At 31.2% G+C, this 27161-nt stretch overlaps 4 protein-coding genes across 7 annotated transcripts; 2 read left to right on the forward strand and 2 right to left on the reverse strand.

Annotated features, from left to right (window-relative positions):
* Positions 1-1672: 1672 nt before the first annotated feature.
* LOC109802151 (LisH and RanBPM domains containing protein) lies at positions 1673-4852 on the reverse strand. 2 transcript variants are annotated; one of them, XM_020363383.3, is made up of 7 exons: positions 4679-4852; positions 3959-4100; positions 3085-3232; positions 2931-3006; positions 2730-2856; positions 2512-2603; positions 1673-2352 (listed from the first exon to the last, which is right to left on the reverse strand). In XM_020363383.3, the coding sequence occupies exons 1-7, from the start codon at positions 4709-4711 to the stop codon at positions 2308-2310; spliced, it is 663 nt and encodes a 220-aa protein (XP_020218972.1). In that variant the 5' UTR covers positions 4712-4852; the 3' UTR covers positions 1673-2307. The 2 variants fall into 2 exon arrangements, with proteins under 2 accessions (XP_020218972.1, XP_020218973.1); XM_020363384.3 differs by having other exon boundaries at positions 2730-2841; positions 4679-4849.
* Positions 4853-13912: 9060 nt separating this feature from the next.
* Positions 13913-17049, forward strand: XBCP3 (xylem bark cysteine peptidase 3). The gene is made up of 5 exons (XM_020363300.3): positions 13913-14513; positions 15128-15363; positions 15717-15854; positions 15981-16412; positions 16716-17049. Exons 1-5 carry the CDS (start codon positions 14108-14110, stop codon positions 16794-16796), a joined length of 1293 nt encoding a protein of 430 aa, XP_020218889.1. The 5' UTR covers positions 13913-14107; the 3' UTR covers positions 16797-17049.
* On the reverse strand, positions 16040-23935 carry LOC109802089 (uncharacterized). 3 transcript variants are annotated; one of them, XM_020363302.3, is made up of 2 exons: positions 22922-23935; positions 16040-16433 (listed from the first exon to the last, which is right to left on the reverse strand). In XM_020363302.3, the coding sequence occupies exon 1, from the start codon at positions 23809-23811 to the stop codon at positions 22936-22938; it is 876 nt and encodes a 291-aa protein (XP_020218891.1). In that variant the 5' UTR covers positions 23812-23935; the 3' UTR covers positions 16040-16433; positions 22922-22935. The 3 variants fall into 3 exon arrangements, with proteins under 3 accessions (XP_020218891.1, XP_020218890.1, XP_029128058.1); XM_020363301.3 differs by lacking the exon at positions 16040-16433 and adding an exon at positions 19783-19966 and having other exon boundaries at positions 22922-23934; XM_029272225.2 differs by lacking the exon at positions 16040-16433 and adding an exon at positions 21220-22592.
* Positions 23936-24410: 475 nt separating this feature from the next.
* Positions 24411-26118, forward strand: LOC109802060 (thioredoxin H-type 1). Its single transcript, XM_020363266.3, has 3 exons — positions 24411-24571; positions 25492-25614; positions 25731-26118. The coding sequence occupies exons 1-3, from the start codon at positions 24485-24487 to the stop codon at positions 25875-25877; spliced, it is 357 nt and encodes a 118-aa protein (XP_020218855.2). The 5' UTR covers positions 24411-24484; the 3' UTR covers positions 25878-26118.
* Positions 26119-27161: the final 1043 nt, after the last annotated feature.

The following is a 27161-nucleotide window of genomic DNA, read 5'->3' on the forward strand; positions in this document are numbered from 1 at the left end:
TTTTTCTTTTACCTTTTTTTGCGATTTCTTCATTTTTGCTTTGTATTATATTTAAAGAATAAAATCCATTTTTATATTTTTTAATTTACAATTTTTTTCCTCTTTTAATTATCCAAAGGAAATTGATTTCCAACTCCTAGAGAGAACACTAGAAAAGGCCTCTTCAATATAATATACAAAATCTTCTTTGGAGTGAATAAAGTAAGTATTAGAAATAATGATAAATACTATATATACATATATAACAATTCATTAAAATACCAAAATCAACCCATGATAAGGGTGAAATAGATGAATAAGAACTTAAATTTGATATCATTATTACTATTATAATCCTTTCTATTGATATAAAAAAAAATATAATAATTCAACTAATATACTAAAATATTATTCGTTAATTTTCTTATTGACCACTAAAGTTATTGTCCTTATCCACATTAAGTGTAGTATTCAATGTATTATATCTCTTTCGTGAATTCTCCCACGAAGGATCAATGTATTGACTCTAGCACCACATGCAAAGAAAATATCACATTCCTTTTTGCATAACTTACTAGATGATTTGTCATGCTCTTAATGAAGTTGTTTTCAATGGAAACACTTGGTCATTTTGATACATTTACAATTAGATCATGTCATCAATTCATTCATCACATGAGGCATTCCAAACTTGATTTCAATTGAAGACTCCAACTATTATTCAATGGGTGTCACCTCTCAATGAAGTTATTAAGATTAATACATATATATATATATATATATATATATATATATATATATATATATGGGAGCATATCAAGTGAGAGGAAATTTATTATGAGAGATGAGAGAGTTAACTGAAAACTCCTTTGGAAACCCAGGTCAACTGAATTTGGAGGTATTCTTTGTGATTCATTAGAAAATTGGATTTATGACTATTTAGGTAGTTGTAGTTTCTCAACTATTACCACCACTAAGTTTTATGTCATATATTTTGGTCAAAGTATCTAAAGAAACCAAATCATATGCGAGATAAACTCAACACTTTTACTTACCTTCATCTCCAGTGGTATTGATGTTTTATCATTCACATGATAGCATCTTTACTACTACTATACAATCTCTTGTGAACCTCTCTTAAGACCTCTCCTTCAAAGATACTCTAAGACAATGCAACTTTGTAACAAATTGATCAGCAAAAGAAAGAGCTAAATTTGCTTCTCAAATTAGTCTTATAACTACATCCATCAGCTCTCCTTCCTTTTATTTTAGCTGATGCTATATGCACTTTGTTTGTTAAGCTTTAGTTCCCTTTTTTATTCTGTTCTTTATATTTTCTTACGCGTAAATAAAATAAAAATAAAAACAATAATTATAAGGCCAAGTCTGACACGACGTGCAAAGTTGCGTCAATATTCTATAATGATATTGCGAGACCAAAGTTCTCATTGCATGCATCAACATTGCCACCACCCTATAATCGTAATTTAATTAATGGTCTGAGCGACATACTTAAAACAGTGAGCAGAGGGTTTGAGGTTGCTTTACTGGGAGGCATTTGAACTGCCTGTGGTGTTTTGAGAAAATTTGCGTCTTTTTGGCATGAGTGGAATAGTTATCAGCATCAAGTGATTTAACATTGATAGGCTCCCCCACCAAAATAATAAGAATGATACTAAAATAAAATTAAAAATTCATAAAAAAACAACTACAAATTTAATTCAGATATGCGTTTTCTACACACCCAACGTTTTGATATATACCAAAACGCTGATACTTCCAAACTGACAAAAGAAATAGAAGTCACACAGACTAAAATAGTCTTCAATCTACCTATCATATCCACATACATGTAACCAAAAGATGCCAGATGAATTTTACATCAAATATTAAAACAATATAATATATATCCTTGGTTTTGGCTGCTCAACCTCACAATGGATTGAAAATAATCAAAATTAAGAGAAATTATGATGCTTAATTTTGTCTGCCCAACCTTGTAATAGATTGAAAATGTCCTAAGTTAGGGAAATTAGGGCAGTTGACATCAGGCCACAAATGAGGTCAATTGCCTTGGACATGAAGGATCATCTCAATCCGGTAATTGCATTTTTCGCCATGGTCACTCATGGATTACTCATGCCTCACAAAAGTGCAGCAAGACCAAAATGATCAAGATAGCTTGGCAACGAAGAATTTAGAGATGAAAAGGCATTCAGAAAAACTTTACTCCTATGTCAAAACCATACACCAATCCAATGTGACAAGAAAGGCTTAAGGTAAATGTGCTTCATTCCCCACTTGGCTTTCGATCTTTTACTGTTTCCATCAACTTTTGAGAAAATCCTTTAAGGAAAATGGCGGAGGCCCATCCTACAAAGAGTAATGAAAGAATCAGCTTGAACACTATAATTTCTTAATATAGTAACTACATCTCCTTCTACACCTGTGCTAAAATGCTTAAGTCCAATGTTGTCTAAGTTAGACAGAAATTTGCATCAAATCTTAAATTACATAAGCTACACCCAATACCTTGCCAGCTTCTTGACTTAAGCATTGTCTTACAACCGTAGCCTGCTGTATTAGCTTCTCCATTGCTGTGTAACTGGGAAGACTCAAGTGTGCTGGCAATTACCCATCATCCACAGGGGAAAAAAATTATATATTTAACTTGGATAGGAAAAAGCATAATGATTTGCAACCAATATATTGAACTTAAAAAGAAACATGAAGATATCAAGTTAACCAACCAAGAATAGCTCGATTCAAACTATCTGCAACCTGTTGCCGATACTCTAAGCTAAGGAGATGAAACATTGGGGATTTTTCTGGCTCCTTATAAGCAAGAAGGGCCATAAAGTCCTGCAACATTGGCAGCTTCATATTTATTCAATCTTAAGCATGCACAAACAAACAAACACATCATAAAAAACCTATGCAAAAATACATACTTCAAGCTTTTCCATATATTTGTGCTCCTTTCCGAAAGGGCTCAACTTGGTCTGAGCAAACTCCAAAGCTTCTGTGCTGCCAATAAAACGAGATTCTATGAAAGCAGGAAGTTTACAACATTTTCTCTCAGAGAAAAAAATAATATCAGCTCACCATTTCCTAGAGCAGACAAGTTCAACAAAATGAAGGCTTAGTAGATCAAACTGCAAATCCTTATTGTTCTCTAGAATATCCTGTGCCAGCTGTTCAGTAAGCTCAATTGCCTTGAGTGCATTACCCTCTAGTGCAAAGTGAAAGATTCCTACAGACAAATGATACTTACCATCAAGAAGGTCTTCACTAATTATAATAGGATCAATAAAAAGGATATTAACTTCATAGGTGTCCGGAGCATTTCCCAACACCCTCGGCAGCTCTGCCCCACAGACTGTGGGGGAGGAAATATTAAAATATCAAGAGAAGCCCAGTTGATTCTTAACAAAGTAAAAATGATTCGAAAGAAAAAAGTATAACCACAACTGAAATGTGTTTTAAGAGAAAAGTCTGCTGTCATTTCAAAGAGCAGCAGATATTTCAAGTACTATTAAAGCAAGCAATGGTTCAGCATCCTTCAAGTCAGGGTTGAGTATTCCAACGTGCATTTTTAGAGTATGTAATTTTCAAGAATGGTTATGAACAATCATTAGGTGTATGCTAAACTTCCTAGACTAAGCAAGCAAATAAAATACAACCAATCTTAGTACGTGAGTTTTGTCCTAACTCAACCTTACAAAATTAACTTTATAAGATTGAATTAGACTCAAACTCACTTATCTAAGACGGTATCAGAACTCCTAGAAAAAACCTAAATCTCATATTGACTAGTGAGATATGACTAAAATAGAGTATACAAGTGGTGAAAGCAATCTTCACCTTACAAGCTAGTTTTCTAGGATTGAATTAGGTCCAAATTCGCTTATCTAAGAATTAGGAAGCAACAAAAGGAATTGAGTTCATCTTGTACACCTAAAAATAACCACAAACCTACTTTTCCTTTTGTCCATGTCCTCCAAATAATCCACGGGCTGCTTCGTCCCAGTGCAAGCAATGAATGATTCCACTGATTCTTTATAGCAATTATGTATAAGATATGACAGAACAATATTGTGGATGTCATTATCATTTATAGCCTGTAAATTCAAGTGGCCAAAAAAAAATATTGTTAACCTCATTAATTATGGCAAGATAATCAATACAATTAGAAGAAACCAAACAGAGTGTACTAACAAGGGTTCAATCTCGATTATCAACTCAATTATGTACTCTTTCAAAAATAAAAATGAAGGGGGGAAATTGTAATTCTGTTCAATATTTTGGCATCGGAAATTAGGGTTGGGTGGGAAATATCTTTCAGAAAAGAAATAATTGAAATATTTGCAACACGGTTCAAGGGTTTGGCTAAGAGTAAGAAATTTTTAATCGCAACAACAATATTGTTAATATCCAGTGGCCAATTAGGGTCTCCATTCTAGTCAAGTCCTCAATCAAGAAGAGCTACGTGTTCGAGAGGGAAATAACACTATGACGAAAATTAGTTAAGAAAGGAAAGGAGCAGAGATATTAGTGGCCTAAGATAGGATGAGGATACGAAAAATTGACAACGCAATAGCACTATCTATAAACATGGCAGAAAAGAAATTCATGAAAACACAAAAATATAAAAGCAGACAGTGGGGTGGTAACAGTAAGAAGAGAAATGGAGACATACAACGTTTTCGTATTGACGAGGATCGAGGTCCATGGTTTAGTGGAAGATGCGATAAGCAGAAGTTATGAGGTTGCGCTGCGGTGGATCCAATTCGAATTCACACACCACCGTGATGTTTTCTCAACTGAACCACGTCACGTGCTCGTCTTCGCTATTGCCTATTCCCGTGAGTCAACAAACAAATACCATTATGCAGAGAAAACTAGTCTAATTTTTAACCAGTAAAAAAAATAAATATTTCATGACTCTTTATATTTATTATTTTTATATATTAAAATAGTTATAAAAAATTAAATTTTGAAAATAAATAATTATATAGAATAATTTGAAATTTTAAAAATATAATTATCTAATAAAAAATAGAAACTAAAAAAAGTGACTACTGAAATTTATCTCTTTTATAATGAATATAAATTAAATAAAAGGTTCAAATAATCTTTTAGTTTTTATTATAATATATAATTCACATTTACTTTTGGTCCCATAAATCTTCATATTTTTTTGGTTTTTTTATTTTAAACATCAATCAATCCTCCTTCTTATATATTTTTTTCGTGCTTCATATTGCTAACATAAAAAAAAATGATGTCGGAAAGATTTAGTTACAATATTAGTAATATCATGTATGTGGAATTGATTAGGAATAAAATCATGAATTGGTTTACCATGAGCGAACAAATATATGCATAAAAATTGAACTCAAATGACCTTATATACGTTCCATTGCATTTATACACCATTGTGTTTTTGCCAAAATTGATGAAAAATTCACAACCACGACTTTTTCAGGTAAGAAATAGCACAAAACAAACAAACCAACATAAATATTCTTATTTCTTACTCCCATAGGAGTAACAAAGTTAAACAAAATGGGAGTAACAAAGTTAAACAAAATAAGTGTAAGACAAGGTAGAAGAATATGCAAGTAAATGGCTAAACGACCATTTTAGAGCATTTTTACAAATTATTTATCAAAATAGGGTTGTTTTGAAACATATTACACATTTGGGGCTGTTTTCTACGGTGTCGCTATGACCCATAGCGACACCTATGACACGTGACAAATTTTTTTTTGGTCTAGGGTGGGCTGGAATGAGCCACATCAGTGTCGCTATAGGCTGGGCCAACACAGTTGATGGACTAACAAAAATGATGTAGCCCATAGCGACACCCTCTAAGAAAAAAAAATGAAAATAATAGAAATGTAAAATAAAAATAATAAACTGAGTTATTTATTATATATTTATAAAAATAAAATTAAGTTTTTTAAAAATGTAATTATAAAATAAATTTTTATGTAATTTTTAAGAGAGGCGCTACGGCCCATAGCGACACTGTGTCGCTATGGGCCATAGCGCCTTGCATTTTCAGTATTTATATATAATTCGTTTAATATAATATAATTAAATTTTAAAATAAACTGGGCTACAAAAACGTAATTAAACGTAATATATATTTTTTCCTTTAAAAAACGTAATTAAAAAAAATTAAAAAAAATCAAAAAGTGGTGTCGCTATGGGCAACCACACCACTATGTTTGTAGGTTTTTTATTTTTTTATTTTTTTAAATATTAACTAAATTAATTTTAAAAATAATTTCTTTTATATAATCAATTAATATTAATTTCTATTTATAAACTTATTTTTTCTATAATTTGTTTATTTTATATTTTTTTTTCCTTTAAATATTTATATTACGAATTAAATATATATTTAAATATTTAATAATTTCTTTATATGTTAATTAAAAAATATTAAACGAAAAATGCGTAATTAAAAAAAATGAAAAAAAAATTAAAAGTAGTGTCGCTATGGACACTGCCACTTCTTTTGAATTTTTTATTTTTTATTTTTTATTTTTTTAAATTATTAACTTAATTAATTTTTTCTAGATTTTAATTTATTTTCTGATTTTCATATAAATTTATATTTATATAATTATCTTTTCTATTTTTTTCTTTATGTTATATATATATATATATTTTTTTTCTCTTTTTATTATTTTTAATTTTTAATTGGGTGGCGCTATGGCCTATAGCGACACAGTGTCGCTATAGGCCACAACGCCACTTTTTTTAACTTTTTTTATTTATATATATTTGTTTAATATAAATTTTATTTTATATATTTATGATTCAGGTAATTTTATTTCTTTTTATTGTTTAAGTGTATTAATAATTTTTTTATATATTAATTAAAAAATATTAAACGAAAAATGCGTAATTAAAAAAAGTTAAAAAAAAAATTAAAAACAATGTCGCTATGGACACTGCCACTTCTTTTGAATTTTTTATTTTTTATTTTTTTAAATTATTAACTTAATTAATTTTTTCCAGATTTTAATTTATTTTCTGATTTTCATATAAATCTATATTTATATAATTATCTTTTCTATTTTTTTCTTTATGTTATATTTTTTTTTTCTCTTTTTATCATTTTTAATTTTTAACTGGGTGGCGCTATGGCCCATAGCGACACAGTGTCGCTATAGGCCATAGCGCCACTTTCACAAATTATTTTTTTAAAAATTATTTACTTATAGTAAAATTATTTTTTTTATATTAAATATTTGGCGCTGTAGGCTATAGCGACTTTAGTGGAGCTGTTTTGTGTCGCTATAGGCTATAGCGACATTATCAATATGGCTTTCATGGCTTCGCTGGAGTTACAAAATTGCCACGTGTCATAGGTGTCGCTATGGGCCATAGCGACACCGTAGAAAACAGCCCCAAAGGTGTAATATGTTTCAAAACAACCCCATTTTGATAAATAGTTTGTAAAAGTGCTCTAAAATGGTCGTTTAGCCCAAGTAAATAGAAGAGTAACTAGATGTTGTCCGATACAACAAAAATAAAAATCGGATCAAATGCGCTAAAACAAAAGCACGATGAGAAAAATCTTTGATGACAAATAATTGATAATTGTAATACTCATGTTTTCAAGTACTAGTTTAGATGTATGTTGAAGTTCTATGTGGACAAGTGAGTTTAGTCTTAGAAGAATTATTTTTCTAAGATTTCTTGAGGGGAGACTTATATCTTGAGAAAAGTTTTTAGAAGGGGAAGTTAGATTCTTCTTTCCCTATCCTCTTGAAATTTTTCTTTCTCTACTTCTAACAATTGATTCATCTTGTGGGACTTATGATTCAAGGCCCAAAGCCAATAATCCCAAGTGAGAAGTGATGTAAAGTCGGTTGGAGCTCGCAACTTCTCCACTCTTCTTTTCGTGTGGATAAGCAAGAGGTAAGGGAAGCTTTGTGATTGTCTTGATTGAAATGCACGTTGTTTTTAATGGTGAAATTGTGTTGTCGGTATGCTTGATTTTTCTTGGGGTGGGTGTTGTGTTCTTGGTGAAGAATAGGAGGTTTGATGATGACAAATTGATGTATTGTTGATGCATGTCTCAGTTTCTTTAATTTTATGAGTTGCATGTTGTTATAACTGTAAGACTCAGAGTTGCATGCATGTTTTGGGTTTGGGTTGAGATAGTTTGAAGTTGTTCTTGAGATTGCTGGTTTTTCTCAAAATCGTGCTTGTTTTTTGAGTTTAAGTCGCTTAGAACGCCCGTGGGGTTGCTCCAAGCGAGCCTAGGTAGTTAGTTAGAGATGCTTTTTAACTTGGGTCTCTCCAAGCAAGTTTTAAGTGCTTTGAGCGAATTTTGATCACTCAAAGTGAGTTGTTGATTGCTTTTAGTAATTAAGCTGACCTCGCTTAATCAAAAGATTGACTCGTTTAAGTAAGTAGATGGCCAAATTTGCTTTTGTGATTTTCATGAAAGTTGTAACCCTAGATGTTAGCTTGTCAATGGCTTCAAAATCTGTGACACCCTCTACCCCAACATACATATACCGTAATTATAAAAAATATAAAAATTTTCATCATTAAAAATCAAATTTCCAGCTACGTAAGGGTAAAGAGTTCACATTCATAAACTTAATCCAAATAACATGCCGGTAAAATTACAAAGAAATAAAACTGAATTTTGTAAAATAATTTAATAAGAACATCTTTAAACTAATTCTATCTATGTCCCGATGTCACATGTCCTATCAGAGAAAAACCCAACATAGAAGCCTAAGCTTCATCACCAACATCCTCAGCCTCACGCTGATGATCACCTGTATAACAGTCAAAACAGAACAACACGAGAAAAGGGAGTGAGAAACATCTCACTCTGGCTCACAGTGTAGAAATATATGTCGAATAGCCAAACACAAACAAAATAAGTATAACATAGATAAATTAATAATAACATCACACTCATCCAAGAAATAAACCATCACTTTATCATATAACATTAAGAATGCATATGCATGGACACGGACTACATATTATCATGCATGTGGCACCAGTAAAACATCACATGGCATATTGCCGCTAGCAATACACGAAGAGTAGTCTAGGAGTACATGCGGGGTCACACCCTCTGCGCACTCTCACTAGAAGGATATACTACCAGAGTCTCGTCGGGATAGCTAAGTCGCGCAAGATACATCCCATGCACACAATGGGTGAGACTGGGACTTCCAAACCGAGCTATCCCCAAGGACTAATCCTCAAAGCTTTTACACTAGGGGGCCTTCTCTGGCGGTGTATTCCATATCGTACCCTTAAAACACTTATGCAAATGATGCATGTCATTCAAGACTCTATGCATTCTCATATCTCATTATCATTTCTCATTCCCATATCACATTATCATGTCTCATCATCACTTTTCACATCATCTCATCATATTCACATAGTCATCACTTTTCACATCATCTCATCATATTCACATAATCATCATTTTTCACATCATCTCATCATATTCACATAGTGTCTACAGAGCACTCAAAATCATATCAAAACTGATCTATTTTCAAAAATAAACACATATTTATACATCTCATTCAACAAGGAATACATCAGAACAATCAGAAAGCAAAACAGAAAACATTCATATTTTGTCTGTTTCTCATAGGGTTCCCACAGGAACCCACAGAGCACTCTAATTCATATCAAAACTTGTTTATTTTCAAGATTATATACATATTTACACTCAACAAATATCAAGAAACACAACAGAAAACTCAGAAGGTAAAACAGAAAACATTTAAAATTTGCCTCTTACAATTATCAATGCATTCCCTTAGGGTTTCCCATAAGAACCCATAGAAATCTCAATTCATACGATTAATTACATATAAGAAAACAATAGGCAAAACAGATACAATTGGAAAAAACTCCTCATACATAAGCATACAAAAAATGCAACAAACACAGGATTGGGGGTCAATCCCACTACCCAGCATACAATCCCACACCCAGAACGAGGTTTCTCACTCCCCCCTTACCTCGATAAGCAGGAGCCGAATCTTGTTGGACGCCCCCTCTAGGTTCCCCTTCGTCTTCAGAGAGAAAGGAGGAAGAAGATTAGAAAATGAAAAATGAGTTTTAGAGAGTGAAAAACGTTCTATTTATAAGCATCAGGTCGCGGCCAGAACGGCCTGTTCCGAACCTAGAACGGCCCGTTCTGGACAAATAAAACATGTCTAAAAACCTCTTCAAGAACGGCCCGTTCCAAAACCAGAACGGCCCGTTTCAAGGTGGAACGGCCCGTTCTGAGCACATAGAACATGTACAAAAATCTCTCCCAGAACGGCCCGTTCTAAACCAGAACGGCCTGTTCTGAATCAAGACTTTGTCCTTTAAAAACACATCCGGCACGGCCCGTTCCCAAAGTGGAACGGCCCGTTCTGGGTTAAAATTTTACCCATGCATGCTTGATTTGGAACGGCCCGTTCCCAAAGTGGAACGGCCCGTTCCAGAGCTACAAAAATCCAGGATTGTTAATTAATAAATAAATAAATAACATATATATATATATATATATATGTCAAATTAAAATAAAATATCAAAACAATTTAAAACATGATTTTCTTCAAATAATAATTATAACAAAATATCATAATTAATAATATTATACAAAATAATTTTCATAAATGATTATTATTAAAATCCTTTAAAACTTCAATCAAACCCATTTAATTAATCAAAATAATTATAAGAAAATAATCTTCATAAATACAAAAATAAATAATAATTATTCATTGTATTAGTAGAAAAATTCGGGGTGTTACAAAATCACCTAAAAAGAGTTATAGAACTTTAGTTATGACCTTTTTAGTGAGTAAAGGTCAAGCTATCAAAATTTAGGCAAAAGGAGGTCTAGAATTTGAAGTCATCAAAAGAGTTATAAATAACATTTTTAGCTTTCATATGAGATAATGGTGAGTTTGATTGGATTATTAAAACCTCAATTGTGTTATGTTATGTGAAGGTTGTCATTATATGATAGTTGATTTTGATAAGTTGTATGCTGATACATATTGTATGATGTTTTAAGTTGTCTTATAGTTCAAATAAAGATATATGAACTATATGATGGATGATGTATGATAATAGTTATATTGTCATCGTGAAAGAAAGTTTTATGAATATGTTGCATATATTATAAAGTGTTAAAAGTTGAATGGTGTAAGTTGGTTGACGTGTAAGTTATAAGAATTTTATGATGCTAAGTTGCTGGAAATGTGTGATGAAATGATAGGTTAACAATATAGATAGGTGTAATTTGATGTTGTATGTGATGATGTATATGCTGGATATTATGTTTATTATTGTTGTTAAGTTGAAAGTTTGTATACATATTGATAAATGGTTAAGTTGTAAAGATGTAAGCTAACATAATGTTATGTTGTTGGGTGGTTAAGATGTAAGTTGAATGATGTTTAAGTTGTAATAATGTACGATGATAAGTTGTATGTTGAATTGTTGTTGCTTTGACGTTATTCCTGTTTCACAAGTTTATCCTATGTTTTTTCTTATGGTTTGAGATTTTGTTATGATCATACTTGATATGAAAGTAGGACATGATAACAGGCTAAGTTATGTTGTTTTGTGGCGAGTCACGCAAGAGGTAGTTGTCTTTTGGATGTTGCTACCCCGAGGTAACTAGATATTGTACAAATGTTTGACCAATGACTAAGTTTATTTATATATAGTAGTTATTTACTTCGTATGAAGTGTGTATATATGTTTAGGAACAATTATTTTATTTCTTACATATATATGACTATTTATATGAGATTTACCTACTTGTTACATGATATCCTAAGCAAATATTTGATACTTGTATTTTCACTTAGTTGTTGTTGGATTGTAGTAAATACAGCGATCAAGTAGATCGTTACAATGATAAATTAAAAAAAAATGGTAAAAAAAATTCTTCAAGTGTTCTTATAAAGAAAAACTAGTGCTCTTGTAAACAAATATCTTTAAAAATACTTTTGTTTAAATTTATAAACATTAATGACAATTTAATTTAGGTAAAGTTTTTTAATTTGTAATGTTATTAGTATTTTAATTTGTGTATTGAACAAAATATTTATATATATATATAATTAAATTTTATAATAAATTATATAAAAATAAATATTATGTTTAGATATATAAATTATATTATGCTTAAAAATTGTATAAATAAAAATTTTGAACATATAATTATATTTGAAATTTATGGTAGATAAATTATATAATGATACAAAATTATTTTTAATTATTCATAATTTGTTTTAGAAATATTACATTTGTATTAATAATATATAAATATGATAGGAAAAAAAATTGAAATGGATAAAAAGTTTAAAAATATCTAAAAACTCTCATTGAAGAAAAGTGTATAAAAATTCTTGTCAAAGATAAATTCTTAAGAACATTATCACACAATATACTTATTATTATATAGAGAGAGAAAGAGAAAGGATGGATTCATTATTTTCAAGAGTAAATCTATCTAGACTTACTCCATTCAATAACTTATATTTTATGTTAAATTTTTACGATTGAACTGTTAAATTAAAATATTTTAATACATAGATCAAATATACAAATCTTTAAAATTTTTGAAAATTATTTGGTATTTTATTTCATTAATTCAAATTGATGGATAATCATAAGAATATTTTATACATTGATTTAAATTTATATAATAAAATATTAAATAGTTTTTATATATTTTTTTTAAAAAATTTGTAAAATTAATTTATGTATTAAGAATTTTTAATTCAATAATTTAATCATTAAAATTTGATAGGGATGGCAAAGTGGGCCATGGCCCGCGGGCCGGCCCGTTGGCCCGCCAAAAATTGGCGGGCCGGGCCAATCATTTCAACCTGCCAAGCCCGCCAACCCGCCGGGCCAAATAGCGGGTCGGCCCGCCACAACCCACCAGCCCGCATATTTTTTTTTTTAATTTAATTATTTTTATGTTTATTTTATTTTGATGTAGAAGATGAGGATGAAGATGATTAAGAAAAAAAGTAGAGATAACTTCTTTCAAGAGAGCTTCTAATATTCTTAAAATAAAAATTTAAAGTTAATTAATTGTATTTAAATTTGTTTTGTGGACTATCAAAAAATTTAGTTTATAAATAATTTGTAAGTTTATAATTTGGTTTTGATTTTGGTGTAAATGGATTAATTTCTATTTGATTTTGTTTTAAGTTTGTAATTTGTTTTTGTTGAACATATATTAAGTACAATATGTATGCATTTTTAATTTCATATGATTATATTTATTTATTTGTAGCAATTTTTTTTTTTATTTGACCATAAAATATTTTTTTTCCATTTTTTTTTATTTTTTATTTTTATAAGCGGGCTGGCCCGCCAGCCCGCCAGCCAGCCCTTAGGCGGGGCGGGCCAGCATCTCCAGCCCATTTTACATTGGCGGGCCGGGCTAGCCCGCCCCGTTTTTGGTGGGCCAATGGCGGGCCGGGCCAAAACGGGCCGGGCTGGCCCGTTTTGCCATCCCTAAAATTTGATATAAAATACGAGTTACAAAATAGAGCATGTCTAAGTATTTACTTTTACACACACTATATTATAAATATTTTAATTATTTTTAAATTATTATTCAATTTTAATAAAATTTAACATAAACATATAAGATAATATAAAATTATAATTTAATAATTAAATCGATAATATTCATATTTAATTAAAAATTATTAAATGATTAATAATCGTCAAAAGTTACACTAGTATTTAAACTCTCCTATATATATATTAGTTATGAAATATTTTTAACAAGATTATTAAATATTGCCACATATTAAAATATCAGTATAGAGTGTCTTTAATGCAAATGATAAGAGGAGTATAGGTGTTCATTGTTCAATTCAGAGACAAACTCATTTATTTATTCCTAGTAATTTAGAGTGGATACGGTTATTGAAACCATAATGAGTGTGGCCTTGTGGGAGTATTAAGGTTAATTGTCCAGAATCCAGATCCATCTAGAAAAGGGCAGGTATCTGAGTTCTGAAACCTCACTCGTTCCTATTTTATAGGAATAGGAATCCGAACAAACAACAAAGCCACGACCATGACTCGTCCTTTACAATTCCTCTCTCTGATTCTCCTTTTCGCACTTTTGTCTCTGGCCACTGCCTCCCAAGTCTTCGAAAGGTGGTGCAAGGAACACGGCAAAACCTACTCTTCCGAGGAACAGAAACGGTACAGGCTCAAAGTGTTCGAGGACAACTATGCCTTTGTCGCCGAACACAACCGAAACGCCAATACTTCCACCTACACCCTCTCCCTCAACGCTTTCGCCGATCTCACTCACCATGAATTCAAAACCTCTCGTCTTGGTCTCGCCCTTCCCCCTTCCTTGCTGCGATTCAAACGTCCCCGGAATCAACAACCCCCTCACCTTCTTCAAGTTCCTTCCGAGATCGATTGGAGAAAGAGTGGGGCAGTTACACCCGTCAAGGACCAAGGAAGCTGTGGTATGCTACTACTTTTCTTCTGTTTACTCCTTTTTTTTTTACAAATAAAATAATTCTACTTCCTTAATATTTATAGATAAAATAGTGACCAGCTTAATCATAATCATTTTGGTATTATGTTAAAATTTGAATTTAAGCTTAACTGAAACAGTTTATGAGGTGAAGATTGTCTTTTTAGCTTCAATTATATGTATTATTTTGCATCACTTGTCAATGCGGGACCTACAACACTTCTCAAGAGAGTTCTTGAGAAACTAATGTCTTTTTTTGAAATTGATTGTGCATAAATAGACAAATGTTATATGTTAATGGGAGACAGAGGGAGCGTTTAGTTGGCCTCTAATGTGACCAACAACTATAGTCTGGTCTGCTATTTTACGATTTTTCCAATTGGTGGATTACGCTTTAAAGGAAAAGCTGGTTTAGTACGAAAACTTTTGATATAAAAAGTTACTAAAGGTTGGTACTGGATGGTTTATGCAAAAAGTTTCTTGGTTGATTTTGAATTTGGATTTCTTCCACTTAAGTTATCGTTTTAATCTGTAGTGGTAGAGAGTAAATATATGTGTTTACATGATGTAGTTCAGTGACAGCATGAGATGTGTGTTATCTAGGTGCCTGTTGGGCGTTCTCAGCTACCGGTGCTATTGAAGGTATAAATAAGATTGTCACAGGGTCTCTTGAAAGCCTTTCTGAACAAGAGCTGATAGATTGTGATAGATCCTACAACAGCGGTTGTGAAGGTGGACTCATGGATTATGCTTACCAATTTATCATTGACAACGGTGGGATTGACACCGAGGATGATTATCCATATCAAGTTCGGGAACGGACTTGCAATAAGGACAAGGTATGTGCTTCACTTGTTACTTTCCCTCCAAAATGTTGAATTGTTAAGTTTTGGAGTCTATGAAAAAGCTTGTAAATTACCTACACGTGTTAGTCCAAGCACCAAAGAGCATGGTTTCTCTTAAACTAGGTCTTGAGTTCAAGTAAAAAGAAAAGAAAAGAAAAAGTTGTTAATCAGTTCACCTAGTTTGACTCAAATTAATCAAGTTTTAATGTGACTTTTGACCAAGGGTCTAAGCAAAAAAAAAAGACCTGCGAAATATCTTGTTTTTCCTTTTCTCTAGTGTTTACTTGTTTTGTTGATATTAGTATGTTTATATGTATTCACCCCTTTTTCTTGCATCTAATATACAGTTAAGAAGGCGTGTTGTTACAATTGATGACTATGTTGATGTGCCTCTGAATGAGGAAGAGTTACTAAAGGCTGTTGCAACACAGCCTGTAAGTGTAGGGATATGTGGGAGTGAAAGAGCATTCCAGTTGTACTCAGAGGTTGGTGGTCCCAGTTGTCAATATTAGTCCTAACTTATTTCTGTATTAGTATAAACTCATATTTTTATTATCTATCTTCCATTCAATTAACAATGCAATAAAACGTTGATCTTATTTCTGTATTAGGGTATCTTCACCGGTCCATGTTCAACTGCTTTGGATCATGCAGTATTGATAGTAGGATATGGTTCAGAAAATGGAGTTGATTATTGGATCGTAAAGAACTCATGGGGAAAATATTGGGGAATGAATGGTTACATACACATGATACGAAACAGTGGAGATTCCAAAGGGATATGTGGAATCAACACATTAGCTTCATATCCTATCAAGACCAAGCCTAATCCCCCTATCCCTCCTCCCCCAGGTCCTGTAAGATGTAATCTGTTTACTCATTGTTCACAAGGAGAAACATGTTGCTGTGCTAGGAGCTTTCTTGGAATATGCTTTTCTTGGAAATGCTGTGGATTAACTTCTGCAGTCTGTTGTAAAGACAAGCGCCACTGTTGCCCCCAAGATTATCCAATTTGTGATACAGGAAAGGGCCAATGTTTAAAGGTTTGTATGACTGCTTCCGACCTGTGCTTATCACGTAAATGATCAATTGGTGCCCACAAATTGGGTGATGAATTTTTCAACATATATGTTCTAATAAAATATATTTCATTATGCATGAATTTTCACTTCACTTCAACGATTTTAAGTTGATAACCATGCTGCTGGCTGCAAATTTTCACTAAGAAATACTAGCAACGTACTTAATTCATCCTAATAATATTTCATATATTGAAAAAATACGTGTAGTTAGCATTGCATTTTTAGTAAAAAAAATATGCTTACTGACTGTCTATACACTTGCAGATGATTGCAAATGGGACAACAACAATCGCATCTGAGAACCAGGATTTTTCCCACCAGCCAAGAGGTTGGACATCTCATTAAGGATTTATGTTCAACGCCATCCATTTGTATGATCGAGTCATTCTAGTTGCGTTGCTATCCTATTGTATTACTGAGGTATTTCATTACTAATAGCTGATTAGGGTTCAAAAGGATTCAAGTTTTGGCAAAATGGATTATATTTGTTATGGTAGGGGGTATTGATAGGATAAGCCAATAGGGAATGAATGTACTACCCGAATGTAATACCAATATATATACTATAGAGTAAAGATGTTAGTTTCTTTTTTTGTTATGTAGTCCCCTATTAGCATATATACCATAATCATTTGTTTTTTAAGTTTGTGGAACTAAAATTAAGGGATTATCTATTTTAAAAGGCTCAATGAAATTGATTTTCCAATGCTTGATTATGAACCATAACATAGTTGAAATGTGTTAAATTCAGTCATAAAGTTACATTAAAACATCTTTTTTCTTTTAAAAATGGAAGAATTGTTTTTTTAACGCCAAAACGAAAGGTGTTAAGACAAGGTCACAGATATTGCCAAAGGAAACAACCCTCAATCCTTCCATTAGAGCCTGTTCTGTCCATGTAGATGTCTGTTTTGGTTAACATGACAGGTGAAAATGGGATGATACAGCTAAATTCATTTGGATTATTAATGACATGCTTGGATATTAGTTTGCACATCTCAAACCTCTGTTTGCATATAGTAACTTGAAATTTTCATTAAATGTTTTTTAACAAAATTACACTTACATTATCAATAAGTTGTTAATTCAAGTGAAATTAGACTCTATCTTCTTAAATAAGGTTCTGAATTTAAGTCTTGTAAATGAAAAAATGTAGTTGAGAAGAAAGATCTCACAAAAGATAATTAGGTTTCTTAGTTGAAATTTGTTATCAATAAAGTTGGTAGTACTTAGCACCAATAATAGAATTATAAAAGAAATTATAATTTTAATTCATAAGTGATTAAAAGTAAATGAATGTAATTATATATAATTATAAATACTGATTAATAGTTTCAATGAGTTATTGAAATGTTCTATAGTGATTAATTTTGCATGTGTAAATGTAATTATTTGGCCTCTCAATTGATTAAAAGTGAGTATACAATTTTTCATATATGTTAATAATATCATACAATTATTGAAATGTTTAGTGATAATTAACTTTGTATTTGAAGTAGTCAAGTTGATTAATATTAATTCTATGTCAATAACAATATATAATTACATTTTTTTTAAACTATTTATGAGATAAAATTAATCATATTTATACATATAATTTTTCACATGTTAAGATGGACTTCTCACATTTTAAGGTGGATGTTGGACAGACAAAATAAGGGTGAATTTTGAGGTTTATTATTTATTTTGTTAGAAAATGATTTTGTCTCTCAAACCATAAAAAAAATTGATAAAAAATATTAAAAAAATTATTTTTAAAAAAAATCATACCAGTACTTTGAAAACTGACTTGGTTATTGAACCAGTAAAAATACTTATTCAAGAAGGTTTAATGGTGATTGAATTAATAATAATTAAATAATATTTTTCAAGAGATTGGTATATATATTAAACAATATTAGCTAAATTTTGGTCATGCTGAATGGTGGAAGCAGGTAGATAGATACGGGTAATTTTCCCTCCACAATATTTTTCTTTTACTTAAATGATCTTTTTGTCCCCATAAAAAATAGGTGTAGCCCCTTAAGACAATTTAAAAAAAAAATGAAAATAGAAAGTTATAAAAGATAAAAAAATATTAAATTAAATTAATTTTATCAATTTATATTTCTAAATTTTACTCTTTTTTTTTTTTTTTTGCATTTTTAACACTAAACATAAGGTATTTTTTTTCTTCATACATGCAAAATTCTTTTTTCATCCACCGTATGTTACTATATTCAACAAAATAATTTATTATAATGGAATTATTGGATGCATAAAATAAATATAATAGTATTCATTCATTACACTTTTACTTGTTTGACAGCACCCAAAAGAGAAACAAAATGTGTAAATCCTTATTATAGATACATAATTAAGGACCGTAGAAGTGAAGAATCGAGCAAAAAAAGTATTCCATCCGTTTTTTATTTATAATTATTTTGATATTATTTTTTTATTGTCACTTTTCTAAAATTAATAACTTATTATTTTTTTTTCATTTTTTTTAATAATTAATATGTGTTTATTAAATAATATATTTATTTATTTTTTTAATGTATATATTTTTTCTCTAACCACCTAAAAAGTATAACAGAAAAATAAGTAATAAATATTTTAAAAAATTATAATATCAATCATTTTTTTAATTTTTATGCATAACCTTAAACATCAAACAAAAAAAACTCGAAAGAATATCATAGCCTCCCAAAAAAAATTGTGTTATTTTTATGGATTTTTTTTTCCCAAAAAAATAAGGTTACAAATGCAACATAATCAATTATAAAAAATAATTAATAAACAATAATACAAGGGATATTAAGATAAAATATTAATAGTGATAATTAATTTTATTTATTATTTTTATATGAAATAATTCTTTAAATCTTTTTTTTCACTTCTTTTCTACTTCTGTCTTAATAAACAATTTCTCCATTCTATTCTCTCTCCTCTTTTCTCTCTAATCTCTATCTACCAAACAAAGCATAAAAGAAAACTTTTCCCTCCATGAGCTGTCAACCTATTTTTTATTGATAAAGTACCACATTGATTAATCGAGTGTAAATGAATTGGTAAGACAACGCTTATTTTAAGATATTATAAGACACCCTCAAAAATCATATTCTCATAAATATTTTGACTGATATGCTATTTTTGAGTATCTTTAGAAAACATGTTTAGTTATATTTTAATATTTTTTAAAATATTTTTTAAATTTTAAATAAAGTAATTAGAAAAATAGTTATAAGTGTGTTAGGATTGTCATGAGAATACCACATTCTCATGCCTTCAGCATAGAAATAAGAAGGAAAAAAAAACGATAGGAAAACATTTTCAATGATACACAACATTTAAGAATAATTTTTAAAAACTTGTAAGAAACATAAAAATATTACATTCTCGTATTCGAACGTCATTTTAAATCCTTGCAACAAACTCTTCCTGAGTTATAAAATAAAAAAGCGCTTGTCACCATATCTTGTTAAAGCCCACATCAGATAGAATTGCATTTGAAGGCCTCAGATACTGAATTGCTGCATTATACAATAAATTGATGAAATCCCATATCGGTAACTTTTGAAAAGTGAACGCTTTTTTATAAACTAGAAGTGTTTGAGGTCCACATTGGATATGTAACAAGTACAATTGATCTGTACTACAATTTTAAAGTAAATTATTGAATAACTTCTTTCTATTATTGAGTCACACATAAAATAGATTAAGGCGTGCAAGTAAACTATTGCACAATTAAAAAATTAGCTTACATGATGGGTTATAACTGTGAACAACAGGTTTTTCTGTATCTATGATTAAGAACACAAGTTTTATTGACTCAAGTCTGGAATTATAAATTTCTGTTTCATGGCCTTTTAAACTGCATGTATGATCTGTTATTGGTTCAATTTTAACAATTAAACTATAATTTGCATGAATAAAACATGCTAATAAATTAATGTTACAATAATATTTCTATGAACAGTACTTTTTATTTCACCTCCTGTAACGAAGTCAAATAGAGAATTTTGCACGAATATTCTTATTGGAAGTATAAAACCTTTTCTTTGCAAAATGTTCCGTTCCATTTCCTCACTGACTGAGATTTTCATTTCTATTTTATTTTATTATTTTATTATGTCAGTTTACTTTCCATGGATTCATTAAATAATATTTGAACTACATATCATTATTTTTTCTTCTTCTATGAAATCAATCAAGGCTAACAGGTAGAACATAAATAATATTTGAACTAAATATATTTTCTATTTTTATGAAAAGAGTACCAGATGTCAGATGCACAAACATTTGGTTTTAGTTTCGATAAAATAAATAAATAAATAATGATCAAATGTAATTATGTAAGTGTATCTCTAATCCTCCTTTAGTAAATAAATTAGAAAAGAGAAAATATGTATAAAAAAAATAAGGAAAGGGAAAATAATATTATCCCTTTGTCTTAAATAAAAAAGAAAATATATTTAGTAAAAAAAACATTTTCATTCTATTATTTTTCTTTTTGACAAAATCGGTTTTCATACTCAAAGTATATCACAAATGTATAAATTTTAGTCAAAATCTATTTATATATTTTGTTAATTTTTAATCAATATTTATTTGAAAGAAGATCATTGGTTCTTATTTAAGTTCATGTGATTCGTGCCATCTATTTTCGGAATGGATAACATTGTTCTCAATACAAAAATCAAAGGCTCTTGTTGTCCATGTACATTTTTTTTAAATCATGAAGTATTGGTTCAACAAATGTAATTATTGGATTGTAAAGAACTCATGGAGAAAAGACTGGAGAATGAATAGATACAAACAATTGATACTAAATATAAACAAATCCAAAAGGAAATGTGTAAAATCAACACATTAGGTTTATATCCTACAAAAGGCCAAGAATAATTCTCTTTTCCGAACTCTCCTGGTCCTGTAAATATAATTTGTTTACTCATTGTAAATGAGGAGAAACATGTTGGACTAAGAGCTTTCTTGAATATGTTTTTCACGGAAATACTTATTCTGATCGATATTTTAAAAGGTTAATGTATATGATTAATTAATGTAGACAAATATTAAACATATTTTACTTAGCCTTGATTTGATTTATTTTGTTTTTTAACTTCTGTCTTCCCTGTCTTTTGACTTGGTCTCAAGTAGTGGTTGTGTTTTTTTATATAAAAATTATTTGTGTGATATATTACCAATTTTGTTTAGAAACTTATCTGATCTCCGATGATGAGTTTTTACCCCAATCATTTTTTTTTTTGTCAAAAGGATAATTAAACTATAAAAAAAAAAAAAAAAAAAACTTTTTTGCCTTTTTGATGATGTCAATACTTACAGAAACTATCTGCCTATGTTTGCCTAAAATTGATACTAGCTTTTACAAACTTGCCTCAGTTGTCACAAAAATTATAGAAACAATCTAAATCCTTATATAATAACTGGCTAGCGGGTATCAGAGATAGGAGACTACTAAAATGTGGTGAAGGCAACCAGAAAGCCACATAGCCACATTGGTATGTTATCTGATGGTCTCAATGGTAATTGATCCCATAGTTAAATAAACACTTGCTCTATTCAGCCAGCAAACCGAAACAAAATTTATTTTTGTTCTCATCCTGAATGATTTGGTGTACCTCAACTTTTGAAGAAAAAAAAAAGTACATGATTATATTCCTCAAACTGTGAACCAAATTATTTTCCCATTAAATCCTTGAACTAAAAATTGTCTAATAACAGCAAACACATCAATCCAAATAAAATTGGCACAAGTTAAGATGTGATTGGTTGGAAAGAAAAAGAGGATATATATATTTTTTTATAGAGTTCAGTTTTTGATAAATGAGGGAAATAGATGGGATAAAATCCCTCCTCATCTAATTTTAAATTCACTCCCATATTGAGTTTAAGGTTTAGAGAGAAAGAGGAATTTTAAAATATTTTTAATATAATTTTTAAAATATCCTTACATATATTTTTAATTTTAAAATTATATAATTAAAAATATTAAAATCTCTCCTCTCTCTTTATCAGCTAGACCAAAAAGAGCTATCATCTCTCCCATCCTATCTATTAAAATTCTTCCCCTAGTTTGAAGCAAACAAGATTTCTAAACCCTCTCTGTTCTCTATTAAAATCCTCTCCAGCCGTGTTCTGTTCCGAAGGGAAAGCCAATTTAGCATTCATAACAATTCACATTGGCGACATGAAATGTGAAAATGGAAATCATGAGGCAGCGATGTGAAACAGGTTCTACAAGGGAATCAAAAGCATGTGTCTGATGTATGCATTTATTCAAACAGAATATATGCTGCTACTAACCGCAAATCATATATACCGTATTTATCTATGAAGTAGAGCAGCAGAGTATATATATAAATATATAAAAGGCATCAGGAGAAAGCAAAGAGAACAGGAAAAGAATTTACAACTATATTCTGAATATGTTGGAGGGATAAAGTTACACTTAGAAGCAAGAATACCTTGGGAAATGGAATCAAGAAGAATTGGAAGAAGAGGGAAAGACGTCTTTGACAGCAGAGGCAGCAGTGAGGTAATTAAGCGTGTTCTTCAAGGTTTCCTTCTCCCTCTGCAATCTGGCGGCAGTGTCCTCCAATTCAAGCAGCGCTTGTTGCTCCCTAGGCGCGCCCTCGAAGGTGCTCCCTACGAAGAAGGAAAACGGCGTAGGGAACAAGTTTCTCCTCAAATCCCCAACCTCCTTCTCCGGTTTCCCTCCCAACCGGTTCGACAGCCGGATAACGTCCTTCATGTAGGTCTCGACCTCGCCGGCCAGCCCCTCCAGGTCCAGGTCGGCCGAGGGAGCAGGCCGGTCCTCCAGCCACGTCACCTGCGCGACCAGGTACGGCTTCGTGCGGACCACGCTCGTCACGCGGAACCGCTCCTGGCCCTTGCAGATCAGGAAGAATCGGTCGTCCACCAGACGCTCGTGCTTTATCACTTCGCCCACGCACCCCACGTCGGCGCTCCCCGAAACGGCGTCGGTGTAGATCACGCCGAACCGGAGGTCCGTGTGGAGGAGCGTGTGCATCATGATGCGGTACCGGAACTCGAAGATCTGCAGCGGGAGGATGGCGCCGGGGAAGAGGACCAGCGGGAGAGGGAACAGAGGGAGCTCCACCACGTCGTCCGAGTTCGACGAGTTCGTGTGGTGCTTCTCCGAGAATGAGGAGGCGGAGCACCGCAGAGTGGAGTTCGGCCTACGGCGCCGGTGCCGGAGATTAAGATGGTGCTGCGGCGGCGAGGTTGGGAATTTAGGGTTTAGAGAGAGTGAAATAGGGTTTAAGGAGGGGTTGTGTGGCAAGGAAGACGAGGAAGAAGGCGTAGGGATGAGCTGCGCGAATGCCATTTCCATTTCCCAATACGAATTTTAGAAAAGAAAGAAAGATAATACAAGTAGTGAATCCGAGAGACAAGGTTTTGTTGTGTGGTTACTATTGGTTCCTAGTTCTCACTTACTACCTCCCGCGCTATTATTATTATTATTATTATTATTTTTCAGCTTTGATTTGCGAACTTCACACTGCCCAAATCAAATATGTAAAATATCCGACAGACGTGGATGGATTTAAATTTTCTTACATTTGGTGGTTTAGAATAAAGGCAGGTTTATGTGGATGAGATAATTATAAAAGAGGATTAAGGAGAAGTTTTGGTTTGTCCACGTGAGAATGCTGGATCAGGCCTCATACTATCCTCTTGGGCCTAACGGCCCAATCTTTGGATTGAAAATCTCACCGACCTTTCAATAAAATAATACTAGTAATTAGGAAATAAGAATTGGACACGTGAGTGTTTGGTGTTGACACATGACATGACGCGCCTGACCTTGTCGTGTCACGTCATGCGTGATGCTTTGTCACTGTATTAAATTAAATAATATACAAATGTGGAAGCGTGTGGCACAATTTTTGTTTATGATGACAGATCACGTGACACCTTATTATAAAAGAGGCGGGGGGGTTAACAGCGAAGACAGGGAACGCGTAATAGTTAAGCTAGCTTTGAAGAGAGAAAGAAAGAGAAGAATGGCGGAAGAGGGACAAGTGATCGGTATCCACAGCATCGATGCGTGGAAGGAACAACTCGAGAAGGGAGTTCAAACCGGCAAACTGGTTATTTATTGCCCTAAAACTTGCTCTTTCATTTCTTTTTGCTTTGTTGCGTCTTGATTTGCACAAGTATAACCGCCCTAGGGTTTTCTAATTCGGAAATTCCTTCATTGTTTATTGCCTTCCAGAAAGAGGTTTTTTTGTGATCAATGTCAACTCTAGATTCTTTTATAACACATATTTGTTGATTTTGCATCTCTGGAATGGATGAACTTGAAATTATACATTGTATAAAAAAAATGTTATTGCCTTGTATAAATTGTGGACAAGTGCTGGATTGCTTCGTACTATTTTCTTTTGGTAGTTTGGATGGGGCTGTAGTCCCTTCGAATTCTTTCTAGGTGAAAGAGTAGGACTTCTCTAATGGTATGGTGACTATGTTCCTTCGTGGATAATATAATCCCTGGATTATCTATTCCTGAGATATTGCTGTTGGTTGGTTAGAGATCATTACCCTCTGTTACATTGTTCCCCTTCTGCAAAACAGCCCCTTTGATATTTATTTGTGTTTGCTTTTTTGAATTTTGAAATATGATCACATTTTGCTACATACTAGTTTCAAACCTAATTGCAACCTTTGAACAGACTGTGTTTTTTGGCTATTTGACCTCAAGTTACAGAATTTAATTTGACATTTGAAGTGTTCTATTTAGTAATGCCGTTTTGATATCTTCAAATTCAATACAGAAAGAAAATATTCTGTGAGACTGGGTACCCGGGATGCTTGCTATTAAAATTGTAATTGCAGAGCATGTTGGTCCGAGTTACTTTTTTGTTGTTGAAATATTTTGGTTCCTTTTGTGATTTAGTCTCTTGCTTAATATGTTGTTAGCATGATTTATCATTCTTTAAAATTGCTTAACTTTTCATCAGTTGATTTTAAACAAAAATTATAATATACTGAAAAAAAGTTACATTCATAGATTGTGGTGGATTTTACTGCTTCTTGGTGCGGCCCATGCCGTTTCATTGCTCCAATTCTGGCTGAGATTGCTAAAAAGATGCCTGAAGTCACCTTCCTCAAGGTGGATGTGGATGAATTGAATGTGAGTTTATCTGAATCTATTACATCACATTATTTTATTTTTTTATTTTCATTCCTAAAGCGCTATGAAGATTATTTCCTTAACTAAGAATCTGGCAATCACTTTGGTTTCTTCAGCCTATTTCCGAGGAGTGGCGTGTTGAGGCTATGCCAACCTTCCTGTTCTTGAAAGGGGGCAGGGAAGTGGACAGGGTTGTCGGTGCCAAGAAAGAGGATCTGCAAAATGCAATAACCAAACATGCTACCATTACCGCTGCTGCTTGATGTGCTATGTTAAAATGTGGAGAACAATAAACTATTTTTCTTCGAGTCAGTTTGCTTTTGCTTTTCTTTACTCTGTTTGCATGGTTTCTTCATGACTTTGGAGTTTGTAAAACATGGTTTGTGGTACGTGTAAAGAAATTGTTGCTATGTGGTGCATAAAGTCATTCTTGCTAATGAGGATGAGCAATCTACAAACTATCAAGTTAATGGTATTTATGAAAATATTTTGCTTAGTGCGATATGTTTATCATTGCCGTAAACTAGAATGTTTTTCGCGGACAAGGAAAACTGTTGAAAACTCTTAAAAATAAACTCATTTTACTATTAAACAGTTTGATATTGGTCAAACAAATTTTGAAGTTTGTTATTTAAGCTGCAAATCTTGTTACAGAACACATTCTTCTTTTCTTTACACAAAATGGTAGCCTCGTGACTTTTTTTTTAATATATTGTTTTTTTTATAATTATTTTAATAACATGGATTCATTTTTATTTATCAAAATAATCTATTTTAAGAAGTCTCTTAAGAAATCGGATATCTAGTAATTTTTTTTGTTTTTTATTTTTTGTTTTTAAAAAATTAAAAAAATAATTTAATTAAATTTTCAGAAATTAAAAATATATTTAATATTTAAATTAAATAATTTCTAAAGAATAATATTTAATAATAAAATTATTATTATATTTATTTTTAAATTATAATATTTCTGATTTTGAATTTTTTTAAAAATTATAATTAATTTTAATTTTCAAAATTATATATAAAATTTGAAAATTGTGTATAATATTTTAAATTTATGTGAAAAATAAAGATAATGTTAAAACTTATTTATTTTAATAAATTTTAGAATTTTAAATTTGATTTTATTAATTAAATTAAATTTATTAAATATAGAAAATTGAATAATATAATATAATAATAAATATATTAATTTTATATTAATAATTATAGTTAATTAAATTTATTATTAAATAAATGATAATACTATTTTATTAAATATTAATGTTATTATATATTAAATATAATAATTATAACGATTACATATTAAAATGAAAATAAATTAAAAAAATAATTTAGACAAATTTTAAATATAGTAGATGAATAATATAAACCCTAAATCATATAACATTAGTTGTTTAATTTCATTGTTTAATCAAGGTATCTTTCGATTGCTTCTATCCTATGCAATAATCCAATATACATTGTCGTAGCATATAATTCGAGACTTGTTAGGCCGTGGAGTTCTATGAACAATGAAAACATACCATTTACATCTTCATTAT

This window comes from Cajanus cajan, chromosome 4 (genome assembly GCF_000230855.2).
Source record: "Cajanus cajan strain Asha chromosome 4, NIPB_CcT2T_4, whole genome shotgun sequence".
Taxonomy (NCBI): domain Eukaryota; kingdom Viridiplantae; phylum Streptophyta; class Magnoliopsida; order Fabales; family Fabaceae; genus Cajanus; species Cajanus cajan.

Excerpts from the sequence above, each read along its gene's own strand:
- LOC109802151 (XM_020363383.3), bottom strand. The coding sequence starts at position 4,711 with ATGGACCTCGATCCTCGTCAATACGAAAACGTT. Across the intron at positions 4,101-4,678 it reads CTCGTCAATACGAAAACGTT|GCTATAAATGATAATGACAT; the intron begins GTATGTCTCCAT and ends TTGAATTTACAG. Across the intron at positions 2,857-2,930 it reads AATATATGGAAAAGCTTGAA|CTGCCAATGTTGCAGGACTT; the intron begins GTATGTATTTTT and ends ATAAATATGAAG.
- XBCP3 (XM_020363300.3), top strand. The coding sequence starts at position 14,108 with ATGACTCGTCCTTTACAATTCCTCTCTCTGATTCTCCTTTTCGCACTT. Across the intron at positions 15,364-15,716 it reads GGACTTGCAATAAGGACAAG|TTAAGAAGGCGTGTTGTTAC; the intron begins GTATGTGCTTCA and ends TCTAATATACAG. Across the intron at positions 16,413-16,715 it reads GAAAGGGCCAATGTTTAAAG|ATGATTGCAAATGGGACAAC; the intron begins GTTTGTATGACT and ends ATACACTTGCAG.
- LOC109802089 (XM_020363302.3), bottom strand. The coding sequence starts at position 23,811 with ATGGAAATGGCATTCGCGCAGCTCATCCCTACGCCTTCTTCCTCGTCT.
- LOC109802060 (XM_020363266.3), top strand. The coding sequence starts at position 24,485 with ATGGCGGAAGAGGGACAAGTGATCGGTATCCACAGCATCGATGCGTGG. Across the intron at positions 24,572-25,491 it reads GAGTTCAAACCGGCAAACTG|ATTGTGGTGGATTTTACTGC; the intron begins GTTATTTATTGC and ends TTACATTCATAG. Across the intron at positions 25,615-25,730 it reads TGGATGTGGATGAATTGAAT|CCTATTTCCGAGGAGTGGCG; the intron begins GTGAGTTTATCT and ends TGGTTTCTTCAG.